Source organism: Ambystoma mexicanum, chromosome 1q (genome assembly GCF_040938575.1).
Source record: "Ambystoma mexicanum isolate Mex_15411 chromosome 1q, UKY_AmexF1_1, whole genome shotgun sequence".
NCBI lineage: Eukaryota > Metazoa > Chordata > Amphibia > Caudata > Ambystomatidae > Ambystoma > Ambystoma mexicanum.
Window position 1 is genome coordinate 158,277,577 of NC_090922.1, and position 15,117 is coordinate 158,292,693.

A 15,117-nucleotide genomic window follows, 5' to 3' on the forward strand; every position below is an offset into this window, starting at 1 on the left:
AACATTGCCCATACTACAAACAATCTGCACACAGCGCACTATCCAAGCACATTTAATCTGCCATTCAACCGTACCCTCTACCATACTAGCAATAGCCAAACACTGCACCCAGTGGCCACACTGCACGACTTTTCACTGCAGCATCTCCAACCAAACATCAAAAACTTTACCAAGTTCTAACAGTCAACTCACCTGCAAACCAAACATACACGCATGGCTGCTCTCTTCTGCTGCTCAATTGCGTCTGAAATATGCTTCAAACCCAGTCTTTACAAGTCACCACCCTCTAACCAATGCAGAGTCAACAATGCATTACTGCCGTGGTTCTGCTCAAGACCTAGGCTCTTGAGTGCATGGCCTACGAATGCAGAGTCAGACATGAATTGCTGCAGTGGGTAAGCCTTCAGCCATGCTCCCAATAGTCTAGACCTTGCACACACACACCGCAATGTAATACCACCATACATGTCACCATGTCACCAACTACGACAATCCACATGCACAGCACTGCCACCAGTACTCCTACCCAACCTGCGCACCGCCATAGACCTATACAGGAATAAATGCTACACTTGCCACAATGTAGAAACAATACACTGTCTCCTATAACCCTGTGCACTTTCATTCACATAGTACGGACATACCCACTTCCATTCACAAAGTATTGTGTCACTATAAACCTACCCACATACTATTCACAACATTGCCCCTACTCCAACCAATCTACACAGACCACACTATGCAAGCACCCCCCCTCTACCGGATACAGAGTCACACATGCATTGCAGTAGTGGGTGAGCTGAAGCCCTAGGCTCTTGAGAGCAAGGCCTTCGGCCTATGGCCTTCGGCCATGCACACAATAGTGTAACCCTTGAACAAACCCACCCCAACTGCATGCTCCCATGCATGCCACCATGTCCCCAACCGCCGCTATCCATCCGCATAGCATAGGCACCCATGCTCTCACCCACCCTATGCCATGTGCAATTCACTCCCCTTCTGAAATTCACCTGCCACCACTCACCACAGAAAGAGGTCCCCGCGAACAGGTCACCAATGTAGAAACAAAATACTGTCTCCTGCACCCCTGTGCCCTTTCATTCACATAGTACGGACGTACCCACTTCCATTAAGAAAGTATTGTGTCACTGCCAACCTACCCACAAACTGTTCGCAACATTGGCCATACTCCAACCAATCTGCACATACCACACTATGCAAGCACCCCCCACTACCGGATACAGAGCCACACATGCATAGCTGCGGTGGGTGAGCTGAAGCCCTAGCCTTTTCAGAGCATGGGCTCCTGCCTACGGCCTTCGGCCATGCACCCAATAGTCTAATCCTTTAACAGACCCACTGCAACTTCATACACCCATGCATGGCACCATGTCCCCAACTACCATAATCCATCCGCATAGTACAGGAACCCGTGCTCCCACCCACCCTATGCCATGTGCAATTCACTCCCCTTCTGAAATTCACCTGCCACTACTCACCATGGAAAGAGGTCACCGCAAACAGGTTGCGGCAGAATCTATTGTGCCGTTAAAACAGCTGCCTCAAATCACCACACAAAGTTGTCAGCTGTTTAGGTACCCACAAATTTGCGCAATACGCACCAATACTTCAGCCACTCCTCTGTCTTCTTCCACCTATTTACATATGTCACATTAATCACTTCTCACTCCCCCATCCTTTCCCTCCCGTGTTGTGCCAACACATGGCGTACGGTATATTTTGCAGACCCTTCCGCTGGCGCACTGTCCTCTGAGACATCATGGCAGCGTTTCTCAAGAATTGTTGACGCACAGCACGCTTCCATCCAGCCAACCACCAGCTGCGTCCAAAGTTCCCCGACAGCACGCCGTACTGCAAGCCAATGACATTTCGGTCTGCAGAGAGGTCAGGGAAATAGGATGTACATTTCAGTCATTTGCAACAGAAGTACTGGTCAGATTCAAACCAAAGACACAAAAGCACGCTTTCTGACCCAAGCCCCCGCTGCTGCCGAAAGTTTGGTGAAAATCCATCCAGTCGTTCGGGCTGCAGCCGTGCGCAAACTTTTTCCCCATTCAGTCTATGGGGGAAAAAACGTTGCACCCCCCTATAAATTTCACCCCTACACGAAACCTCACCAAAGTTGGAAAAAAAATTCAGAGCGCCCCATATACTTTTTTTTCAAAGTTTGGTGAAGATTCGTCCAGCGGGAGCGAAGTTATGAGCCGCCGAAAAAGTGGTATTCCTATGAGTTTAGCTACTTAACCATAACTACACGCCCGCTACTGTATATACACACACACATACAGGGAGTAATTTACTTAGTGCTAAAGAGAAAGACAATAAATAAATAATGTTTTGTGAAATGGTGAAAATGTCATGTAGGATACTTGTATGCTATTTTTGTTTTTGTCAAATCTATGTAATTCTTTCGGGGAAATATGTCTGTAAAAAACACTGAACCTCTTTTTGTTTATATTTGTTAGAAATTATCTCCATTCGATTCCAGCCGGGAGGCGAGAGTCCGGAGAGGACCCTAGGGACCCTGGAAAGAAGGAAGAATGGGCGTGCCGTGCCACACCCCCAATCCAAATATGGAAGAGGAGGCTGGAGTACCCACTCCCTAATGAAGGAAGAAAAGGGTTTGCCATACTACACCCCCAACCCACAGACGGAAGGGGAGACTGAAGTGCCCACTGCTTAATGAAGGAAATTGAGCCGGACAGGCTACAACAGAAACTGAAATATAAGAAGAAAACAGTATCTCTCCAGCCCTTAAATCTCTCTCTTCCAAAATACCTTCCTTCTCGAGCCGATCGCTTAGCTTCCTACAACTCTCTGAGGGTCAGATGATTCTCCAGGCAGCGAGTGGGGAGTAGGTCTCTCTCATCTGCAGGTGCCTTCCTCTGAAATGGCCTCCCTGCCCCACTGACATTTGAGCTGGACCACCTGAAGTTCCGGAATATGGCCAAAACCTTCCTTTTCTCCTGTTTTCCCCCTCCCTGATCACCTACCTATCTGCTGCGCCGACTGGTTGCTTGGCTACCCTCAGAGTCTCACTGGGTATTAATCTCTTCCATGATCAGTCTCCCTTGCACTGCCTCTGAGTGCGCCCTTGGGGGCTGTAACTTTAACTTTAACTTTATTACATTTATATTGCGCACAATGGACCAGGAGGCATGATGGCGCATACAGACAAACAACACGAGAATATTAAACATGAAACATAAAAGGGAAGTCAGGATACAGTGTATGAGAAGCAGCGCAGTCGCCAGAGAAACATTGAAAAGTCTACACCCCAAACAATATGGTGGTGAAAATGGGGGGTCAGATAAGCATGAAGTAAACTTGTGCCTGTTCAGAAGCATCAGAGTATTATTTTACAATTCGAACATCATATTGGGAGATATTTACATGATCTAAGATATGAACGTAAAGTGCTGAACCCATACCCCACTAGGAAACAGTTACTTGTTTGCTGCGAGCACCAGTCACTCAGGTCAATTCTACGTAGGATCTTCAGGTCTGAGACTCTGACAACTCCAGGCCCTGTTCTTTGTCGTAGCCATGCGAGCACCTTGTTGCGCAGTGCTCTCTGGACTCTTACATCCACCTTCTCAATGTTGGTGATCACAAAGTTCCTTTGATCCATGACAAAGCTTTTGGTGCACGTGTTGTCAATATTGGGCATCTGTGACTTCCTTATGTGCAAGCTCCTAAAAGTCACCTGCTTAGATTTGGCGTTCGCCACTGCAGTTTGTTTAACAGGAATTTGACGAAGTTTAGGGTCAGGCAAGAGGTCAGCCTCCCGTGGCAATTCACCTGCCAAACAGGTAGCAGGCATTATAGCCTTCATCTGCAAGGGCAAGACTGTAGGGTCTGTTTGGGAACCCTGATTGACACCATACTGGAAGAGGGAAGTTTGTGATGATTTATCCATTCCTTCAAGTTCAGGTTCTATTTGAATAGACTATTGAGGGTGTGGCAAAGGTGGGCTGAGCGTGTTTGGGCCTACAGATGCCACCCATCTCTGAAAGACTTCAATGTTAGCACAGACCGCAAGATCCCGCATCATCTGTTCCTTCAAAGGTCGCCAAGTCGCTGATATCTTGGGGTCAGCCATCTCGATATCTGCACTTGCTGCTGGATTTTCCCCTGTCTGCTCCCCTTTTAGTATTTGATGAGTTAACCCGGACTGGGCGCCCATCGGGATATGACTTTCAAGGTAATCAGATTCCATATTCTTGTGATAAGTCCCATCTCTTACTCCTTGATCGTGGGGGCTAGATACCTTTAATTGTGAAAGCTTAGGCGTGGATGAAAGTGGGCATACAACATTATCGCCGTTCTTCAGTTCATTCTTAAGATCTTTGCTGATAAGCAGAAGTTTGGAGAAAGAGAGTTGTTCTTGCTGGAGCTTCTGTCCCCTTTTGTCACTTAGTGCCAAGACTTCTGATAACCTGTTGCCACTCCTGTGAGCTTCCATGGACAAAACTGTGCCCTTGTTCCTGCATGCCATTGATGTAACCTTGTGCCTGGCATAACGCTGGAAAAGAAGGTAAGAGAGCCACTTATAGGAAAAGACCAAGACAAAATTAGCCACCAGGAGAAACCGGCGTTAAGCCACTTACCCGCTGCTTACCCGCCTGTACAGAACACTGAGCGTGTAGCTCAAGGGTGCTGAATCGTGCTCACTCCGGTCCAGATCACAGCTGTCAGCCGCCGAACGCCATCAGAAGACGATTACGGCGAGGGACTGTGAGGGACTGCGGGACTGGAAGGCTGGGGGGCTGGGGTGCTAGGGCTGAAGACTGGGAGCTGCAAGAATGTGGAAAAGCTGCTGAAATGCTGCAAGTTGTGGTCCTCGTTGCCTCGCTGCCGAGCGCTCTCCTCTCTGCTCCACCGTCTCGGAGATTAGAGAAAGGGACCCTAAACGAGGCAACGCCACATCAGGCCCCACTGCCTAGCACGGCCATCTCTGACAAGGCTTTCCTGTACCTGCATACTTTAACCTCCAAAGTCCCCTGCCTCCTTGCACTTACCCAGAGCTGTGCTGCCCTGTTTGCACTTACTCGGAGCAATGCTGCCCTGATTGCACTTCCCACAGCTCTCACCCTGGCACTTCCCCCTCTCCCTCCTCCCTGCACTGGCGTTGTCGTACATGCACGAACAGAATGACACAAGGCCTAGTAAGATCGTTTGTCTCAGGGGCGTTGCTAGGGGGGCGGCTAAGGGGGCTATAGCCCCTGATCTTTTGGTTGTAGCCCCAGATAGAATCTCAGGAGCTACAGCCAAACGGCTAGCTAGCCCCCAGTCCCAACAGTTCCAACATCAGCTTAGCCCCGGGTCTTTTCCAGACCTAGCAACACCCCTGGTTTGTCTTATCCACCCTCTGTCTTCCCTCCCTTGTCTTGTCACGGGTAGAAACATTTGTGTACAGGCGAATTATAAATGACATATCATTTCATATCATGTCATTGTACATTAAGAAAGTACATGCAGACTGGCACTACTAATCGTGCCAGTCTGAACATACTTTGTAAATGTTTCCTTAAGGGTCAAGCAAATATGAAAAGTGCCAGTCTCTGTATACTTTCATTCTGTGGCATGGTGTTTTTAACTACGCATCAAGGGTAAAGCAAACATGATAAGTGTTATTACGTGCCTATACTGGCTTTTATTGTTTTCTCCAGCCTACGTTGGCGTTGCCAGTGTGGTATACTTTTTCTGTGGCATGGCACTTTTTGCTGATTTGATGTCCTTATACGTTATATTACTGGCATATATTGGCGCGGTCTGCATGGGCATATATGGGCACAGACAGCATGAAAATGTTTTATATACTGGCATATGAAAAGGCATCATGAAAATGTGATCCTCTGCACTGTTGGTCACTTGCCTCTATTGTGTTTTTTCATGTGCTACCATACAAAACCGATTGCAAACTGTCTGGCTTTTTGCACACTTTTTCACAGAGAGGGCTGTAAAATGCACCATTTGAACCAATTATTTTAAAAATGTTCTTGGGGTGACAACCCCCGCAACGCCCATTGTTTGGTTTGGGCTCCCTCGCTGCACTAGGTCACTCCTGCATATTCAGCGCAAACATGTACGCCCCCTCCAGTTTGTAATTCACAATCCACCATTGAAAATAAGATGTTTTTGAAGTTCTTAATGTGTTTTTTCTTTTCTGTATGAAGTGCAAAGAAAAATCTGGGTACACATGCATATGATCGTGAACATCACCAGCCCAGTACCTGTAGAGTAGCTCCCGCCTATTGGACCTAAACTATAAGTAGCTCTTGCTAACGTAAAGGTTGGAGATCCCTGCTCTGGCTCCTTCATATTGGAAGAACCCCCACAATCACCCGCACATTTTCTCCTCCTTAAATACCCCTCTACCTCTCCATCGTTGCAATTACAGTTTTAAACCATTGTGATTACTCTTTGAGTGTCCCTTGTCTGCATTTACTGTGCCCAAGTCATGCTATACCTTACCCTAAACATCACCTGGTTTATTTTCCATGTCACGTGCTCTAGTGCTGTAACCCTCGCTACTGTTTGTACCACTGCACATCATGCACATAATCAATCCAAACAAGTCCCTATGATTTAGTAAAAAACAATGGACTGCATTACAAGTGGGGGAAAATGTGGCAGTAATTCTCTTAATATCACTTTTTTGGCGGTAACAGAATTACCACATTTTTCCCTCCCGCGCCAAAATATAGGTTTTGACAGATTTACCACTGATGGTATTAAAACGTGACGGATCTGCTGTTTTTTGGAGGAAAAGTGGCAGAATTACATCTAGCTTGTTGCTAGATGTAAATCCTCCACTTTACCTTCAGACATCAGCATATTTACCGCACAGTAATCCCGCCAGTGACGATTCTGCCAAAAATGCGCATGGAGTCCTGCAGACTCCGAAAATGGGGCATTACACCGCTTACCCCACGGGACCAGATAGCGGTAACAGTAAAAGATTCAGCAAAATTGCCACCAAATTACCACCAAACTCGTAATGACGGCCAATACAATAAATATGCAATAATGGTATATAATAGACAAAGGGCCTCATTACACGGATGGCGGTAGGGATTTACCGGTACCGGTAAAATACCGGTACTGGTAAATCCCTACCGCCTTACTACGAGGTCCCTTTGCGGGTTGGGGGATTTAAAATCCAACCCGCTAAGGGACCTCATAGCTAATTACGGCACCGCAAAATTGCGGTGCCGTAATTAGCGCCTTCCCCATTCCCATAGAGCCCTATGGGGCAGAAATGGGAATGGGGAAGGGCAATGGCGGAAAGGGGATTTACCGCCCCTCCAACCTTGGAATGGGGCGGTAAATCCCCTTTCCGCCAAGGCGGTGCTGGTATTTTACCGGCATGAGCCATGGCGCTAATAGCGCCATGGCTCACCGCCTACCGGGTAATGAGGCCCAAAATGTGTTAACAATTTATGAGTCCGAAATGAGAGGGAGAAGATGATTTAAAGTCAGTGTGAAAGATGTGGGATGATGCGGGAGACTGGATGGATAGGAGCATTGAATTCCAGCACTGAGAAGCCAGGAGAGAAAAAGAGTGGAAGCTGAATTGAGGGCTTAGAGATTTGGGTAAGGATTGGTAGTGAAAAGGGCGCGAGAGTATTCATGGGGAAATCAGAGAGGAAAGGCAAATAATGACCATGGATGCATTTGTATACTATGCAGAGGAAGTGAAATAGCAGCTGAAAGTCAACGTAGCGAAACAAACAGAAAAGAAGGAGCAATAGGCAGGTAGAGAGAAGAGAAGACGAATATCTGAATTAACAACTGAGCAAAGACGGATGAGGTGAGAAGCAGAGAGTCTGACAAAGAGAGCAGAACAATAGTCAAGATGAGACAAAATAAAAGAGAAGATGTGGAGCTCAGTAGTGTGAAAATAAAAGAAAGTGCAAATGTTATAAACATGGAAGCAACATGTTCTGGTGGCATTTGAAATGTGTAGAGGAAAAGAGTGAGGAATCGAAAACAAAACGTGTGTGCAAATGTAGACAAATGCAGGTAGGAGGGAGGGAAGGAAACAGCAGGGGGAAGAACAGGATAGGAAGAGATGTGGCAGGAAATAACAGTACTGTAGTTTTGAGCTGATGGAGATCGAGAAAGTGGGAATTCATCCAGGATTGAGTGGCAGAGATACATTGGGAAAAAGAGCATGGAAATATCAGAGAAATAAGAAAATGAAAGACACATCTGGGATTTGTCAGCACACATGTGGCATGAGTGATTAAAAGAGGTGATGAGAGAAAAAAGAGGAATAGTGTAGAAGGAGAAGAGGTGGGGCTTAAAAAGGAGCCCTGGGGAATCCCGAATTGGAGAGATAATGGGCAGGAGATGTTTTCAACCTAGTAGAATAGGCCCTATCTGTGAGGTAGGAGCTGAAACATTGTAAGAGAGAAACCAAAAAAGTGATGGGTGGAAGGTTTTGAATTAATCTGAACCACTGGCATTGCTCTTGGCAACCTTCCGCACCACCGTTTTTTAGCCCATCTGCACCATCGCAAAAGGGGTCCAGCCATATGCAAATCAGTCAGGTACTGCCACTAATGGAAGCAGACCTGCCACAACTGCTAGGCCAGATCCCCTCTGCACGGAAACCCAAGCAACCCCAGACATGTTTCAGCTTTGTTGGGCCTCCTCCATGAGGTGCGCTTGGTTCCCTATGGCATAGCGAGCAAGGGACCCACGCCTGGGCATACCATCTCTCACATAGGGAGACACACTGAAACCAAAAAAGTTATGGGGGGAAGGTTTTGAATTAATCAGAACCACTGTCATTGCTCTGTAAGGGATGTGACCTAGCAGTTCGGGCTGGACTGCCCTTTTTGGGGTGGGATCAAGCCTGATTTTCATATGGTCTTTCCCCTTCTGTAATGGTTTAGCAGGCGAAGAACGATGGTCTGAAGGGTTGCCCAGAACAATGCCAGAGGTTAAGATTCACTCTAAACCTTCCAGCCATCACCTCTTATTTTTTGCTTTGTCCCCCCCCCCCCCAAGTGGGACGGGTATGCCCAGATGTGGGTCTCGTGCCTGCTGGGCCTAGAGACTCAAGCTACTTCTCACTGATGAGGCCCAACAAGGCCGAAACATGTCTGGGGATGCTTGTGGTCTCGTGCAGAAGGTATGTGACCTAGTAGTTCGGGCTGGACTGCCCTTTTTGGGGTGGAACCAAGCCTGATTTGCATATGGTCTTTCCCCTTCGGTAATGGCTTGGCAGGTGAAGGATGATGGTCTGGAGGGTTGCCCAGAGCAATGACAGAGGTTAAGATTCATTCTAAACCTTCCAGCCATCACCTCTTTGTTTTTCCATTGTAAGAGAGAGCCTGAGAGCACAAGAGAGAAGTGCCTGGAAAGAAGAGTAGGGTGATCAACACTGTGGAAGGCATCAGATAGATCCAGGAAAACAAGAACAGACGAAAGTTTGGCAAGATGAGTAGAAAGCAACAATTTAGAGTTGTGAAGAGAGGCAGTGTCCATAGATGGGGAGGTAGGAAATCCAGACTGGATGAGGGGAAGAAGAGAGTGTTAGTCCAGGGATGGAAGCAAGCTCAAGCTGAGCATTGACAACACATTTGAGTATGTAAGAAAAGGGAAGGAGGGAAATGGGACACAAATTAGCTAGAAAAGTAGAGTTAAGGGAGGCTTTTTTAAGGGTCAGACGAATGAAAGGAAAAGAAAGGAAGTGGAGAGGGAAAGATTAAAAGGGGCCCTTAGGTCAGGGAGAAACAAAATATAGACTTGTGGAACCAAAGAAGAGGGTAAGGGATAAAGTAAGGGAGGGCGTTGGGTGAACTTTTATGAACAGTGGAAGTAGTGTCTGAATCAAAGAGGAGAAAGATAGAAGATAATGGGAAAAGTGAAGGCAAAAAGGGCAAGTTGGAGTGCAAGAAAGAACGGGTTAAAGAGGAACACAGACGCGAGACGTCAGAAGTAAAAAAGTTAGCAAAGCCAGACTTACAGAGAGGAGAGGGGGGAGGCATCAAGGGTAGGTGGTAAGGCGTACAATGAAGGAGATGGAACAGGGGAAGTGAATGGGGAGAATAAGACAAAGCTAGATCGAAAAAAATAGCGTTTCTTTGGCTGAGATCAGAGAACAGTCATAGAAGGATTGAAGAAAGGAGAGTTGGTCAAGAGTACTTTCACACGGCCTTGCAGCATGGTCAAGAGAAGTCGGAAGGGCAAAAAGAGCACGGCACAGATACGGTTGGTGTGGTTTCCGGGAAAGGGAAAAAGTCAGAGAAAGAAAGCCTATACATATTAAGAAAAGGAAGAGGGTGATGTTCTTAGAAAGATTAAACATTGTTCTCATCTGTAGTGTACGATGGGAGGGTGGGAAGGGGAGCAGAAAGGGATCAGAGAGAGAGTGAAACACAATCCCTCCCTGTATGCCTTTGCCTATAATACCTGGGAGAAGTTAGTACAGGAGAAAGAGAGAGAGGCAAGGGAGGCAGTGTTGGAGGAGGTAATCCAAGTCTTGGTGAGGCAGAGAAAATAAAGATGACATCTAGGAAAGAGATCAAGAATAGAATGAGGTTTAATGCAGAGAGAATATGCATTCCATAGTCCAGTGGAAAACAAAATAGGTGGAGAAGAGTGAGGGGGAAGGAAAGGTTAGATAGATCATGGATCAAAATGAGAGGAGCAGTGTACAGGAATAGGAGTTGAAAGATTGGATACATATCAAGAGCTTGTTTTTCCTTTGGCAAGCAAAGGAATGCATTGGTGCAAGAACTCAATCAACAACAAACTCTACATCTCTTGTTATGGCATGGAATCTGCACCCTGAAAGACTTTGCCCTTCTCTCCTGCTGCAACCACTATCAAATGCAAATGGGCACATAGGGGGTCATTACCACCCAGGCGTTAAGGTATTAACGGCGCCGTAAAAGGTTGCGGCGCCGTTAATCCCTTAACGCCTTACTACGAGGTTCCCTTGCGGCTCCCCACCTTAACGGCTGGTCTGGACCAGCCGTTAAAGTAGGGATCCGCAAAGGGACCTTGAAGCTAATTACAGTACCCAATTTGCGGTACCATAATTACCGCCTTCCCCATTCGCATTGAGCCCTATGGGGCAAAAATGGGAATGGGGAAGGGCCAATGGTAAATGGGGAATTACCGCCCCGCCAATCTTGGAATGGGGTGGTAATTCCCCATTTCACCAAGGCGGAATCAGTAAGTTACCAGCGTTAACCATGGCGCTAGCGCCATTGGTTAACGCTGGACTCGCAATGAGGGCCTTAATCTTACTCAAGTGTCATCAAATTATAATTGTTTTATTTTGTTTCAAGTTGCCATCTTTAGGGTAGTTAGAGCAAACATAGATAGAAATGCCCGCCTCTTGACGCAATAGTAACACTCATTCTCTTTACTTTTTCTCTTTTCTTTAAGGACAAACAGGGAAGAGGAGATGCGCCTGCAAATGACTGGGTTTTGCCAGAGGAGGGCCCTCATAACTGCTCTCATTTGTCTTCTTGGGATCTTTCCAATATGCTTTTACTATCATTACTATGTTCACTGGACAATAGACTTATCAGTTTTTAGGGTTCTGAACCTCCCTGAGAAACAAAGAACTGTACTGAATATGACCAGCATAATTGCTGATGGGGCATACACAGTGAGTTCCTCAGGCCGGCTGGGTAACCAGATGGGCCAATATGCAACATTGTATGCTTTGGCCAAGCTCAACAGGCGCCCGGCTTACATAAGGCCACAGACCTATGACTATCTATCGCCTTTCTTCAAGATCAGTCTGCCAATTCTAGATGCCAATGTGGTGGAGATGATAAAATGGAGGACTTACGGGCTGCATGATTGGATGTCTGATGAGTACAAGAACCTCAGTGGAAAATATGTTTTTTTAGCTGGCTATCCCTGCTCATGGACCTTTTACCACCATTTACGCGATGAGATCCTAAGAGAATTTACTTTCAATGACTTTATCAGGGAGCCGGCCAACGAATACTTAGAAAAACTGAAGCATTCTCGGAAGAATGTGACTTACATCGGAGTTCACGTTCGTCGGGGTGACTATCTGATAACCATGCCGAATTCATGGAAGGGGACGGTGGGTGATATTGGCTACTTGAATAAGGCTATGGGTTATTTCCGGAAAAAATACCAAGAGCCTGTGTTTGTGGTCACAAGCAATGGTATGAAGTGGTGCAAGGAGAATATTAAAAACTCCACAGGTGATGTCTTCTTTGCAGGTGATGGAAATGAATCATCTCCCGGAAGGGACCTTTGTCTTCTCGTCCACTGCAATCACACCATCATGACCGTTGGCACCTTTGGATTTTGGGCAGGTTACCTCGCTGGTGGAGAGGTGATCTACCTTGACAATTTCACCTTGCCTAATTCCCGTTTTCTCAAGATTTTCCATTATGATGCTGCTTTCCTTCCAGAATGGATTGGTATTCCAGCTAACCTTTCAACTCTGACATCATTATAACTTTAGTTACTTAATCATGAAGGGGGCTTAAATATCAGTTTCAGAGGGGAGGGATTAAATATGCCCACTTCAACTGATTTTTAAGTACTCTTAATGTGCCCCTAAAATCATGACTTATTACTGTAAAATGTTCATTTAAAATTCTGAAGAACAATCTAACATATTTATGTTTCCAACACCACTTTTTTATGGATATCCTGTAAGGCAACCATGCTGCATAGATGCAAAACAAAGGCTGCGCTACTTTGATGCACCACTGGTGTGCTTTTGTAGTAGAATTGTACAAGTAAATAAATTGCCACAGTTACGAAGTGGAAAACCTATTTAAGACATGGGGTCTTCTGGAAAAGGTTATCTTTTTCATAGAGTTGACAGATTGATGTACAGCTTTTAATCACCTGAGCACTGCCAATACTTTTCATCGAACATGAGCAGGGCCAACCTATTTCGCTCACACCTGTTTGAAGTAAACTCTTGTATTAATAATGACATGCCTTTGGAGAATTGAGGCAAAGTGATAGCAGATGATGAGAGGTGGAGGAGGAAAGAGAATGAGGTAGAGGAAAGGGACAGGACATTGGTGCAAGAATTAATTTGAGAGGTCGACAAGGAGAAAGCCATATCCGTGAGATCCAGAGACTAAGGCTGTACACAATCAGGAGGTAAAGATAATAATAATAATGTATTTCTTGTATAGCACTACACATCGATAGCTCTCAGTGCGCTGAAATAACAGAAGACATTATTATCTCACAGAGTGGTACTCAATTTATTGTCCTCGGAAGGATGAAAGGCTGAGTAGAATTTGCCGAGATTCTAACCTGCCAGAGCAGGCTATGCACAGATACCAGGTAGGAGTGCTTAGCTCACTGTGCTATCTGACTGCCTGGATAAATGGGGAATCCCCCTCAGAGACTCAGAAGATCTGAACGAGTGAATGACAAGGAGTGCCACGAGAAAATAGGAGAGCAGTGAGGGTATATTTCTGGGTCCAGAAGCTAGGATACCAAGAGTTGGATGCAAAGGCAGGTGAGATGGCCACCCTCTCACTGGTCAGCTGCTCCTGGCCCTCATCCTGGACTGTGAACGCTCCCAGTGCTTCACACAGGCTCTCAGTACCCCACCTCGATATTACATTGCAACAATCGAGCAAACCTCCAATATAGTAGGTCTCCCAATGTCTTGTCAAAAGTAAAAGACTCCTGAGACCCAAAAGACCAAGCCTCATAGCAAAATTGCCAAGAAAGAAATAACATCCCCCTGACACCAGTAATATATTGTGGTCTCCATAGAACCCCACAAGGAAGCAAGACCCAAATGTGGAAACCACAAAGATTTTGTCTAAAGACTGAGCTACTAGATCCATCCCAGGAAGAACACCATTAAGGGAGGAAACCCTGAAGCAGAAGAAGTGGAATAATGAACCTTCATTTAGTCCTGATGATTTTATTATAAAGATCAGATCCATCGTTATTTGTAACCCAGTGAACCATACTGATGTTTTAGTTAATGCTTGTTCCATCTCTGTTTGATAGTTTGATCCACACTGTGACAATCCCTTAATAAATTAAATTAAACTTGCTGAAAGGCGGGCTAGCAAGTAAATACTATAAATTGATAGTGCTTAGAACAATGGACAATAGAACCCCCCTGGAAGAATGGACAAGGAGAATGTCATGTGAGAGGACTCAGGAACAATGGGAGGTTGTTTGTAAGAATGTTTAACTGTCTTCTGTAATCTTAGGCGAGAGATCGCGTCAGATTAAAATCCTGAGTAGGGTGCGTTGGACGCCTTACAGATTACATAAGAGAGGTCTCTCTGATACGAATGACTGTTGGGGCTGTGTTCACAGAGTTGGACACTTTGAAGCACAGGCTCTGGGAGTGTGTAAGGGTGAGTGATTTCTGGAGGAGACACTGCATTATTTTTTACAATGTGTTGGAGTTGACCTTGGATTATGATTCTTGGTGATGACGAATTACTGAATGAAAATGACTATTTAGGGGTGCCTTAGTGAAAAAAATCTGATAGTAAAAGGATGGAAATTGAGATTGTATCCAGAAGTTAATATTTGGATGGACAAAATGTTAAAATTGGCTGATTTAGAAAGATTGATTGTCGGAATAAAACTCTTGGATTTTTGTAGAGGATATGGAGTAGATTCCTGGACATGTACTAACTCTTGAAGGTTTTGTTTTTTGGGGTTTTTTCAGTGTTTTTTTGTTTTGTTGAGAGGAAGGGTGGAATATTAAGAAATGTTTTGACCGTAAACTGTATTTGTTCAGTGTTGGAAAATGCATACATTGTTAATTAAAAGGAAACTTTAAAAAACATACAAAATTGCTCTCAGTTGTTGTCTGGTCTTTGGATCCCTGTCAGGAATGCCACCTGTACTATAATTCTCATTCTGTTTCACTCTCTCTTTGGTCTGGTCTCTGCCAGTATCAGGTATGTAGCCCTGTATGGATCTCCATGGTTTGGTCTCCTCCAGCATTTGGGGTATAGAGCACAGCAGTGTGTTTGTAATCTCTCTCCTTGTTTTGGTCCTCGTCAGTGTCTGCAATATTACACCTTGGAGGCTTTTAGGATTCTTTCTGGGCCCATTGCTCTCCCCCAGTAACAC

The 15,117-nt window shown here is 45.6% G+C and overlaps 1 protein-coding gene across 1 annotated transcript in view; it reads left to right on the forward strand.

Annotated features, from left to right (window-relative positions):
* LOC138526007 (galactoside alpha-(1,2)-fucosyltransferase 2-like) overlaps positions 1-14,806 on the forward strand; it is a 367,214-nt gene extending 352,408 nt beyond the window's left edge. Inside the window, exon 3 of the mRNA XM_069636297.1 lies at positions 11,434-14,806. Coding sequence (XP_069492398.1) covers positions 11,434-12,493 — 1,060 coding nt within the window. The 3' untranslated portion in view covers positions 12,494-14,806. The remainder of the gene's footprint in view (positions 1-11,433) is intronic.
* The last annotated feature ends 311 nt before the right edge of the window (positions 14,807-15,117 follow it).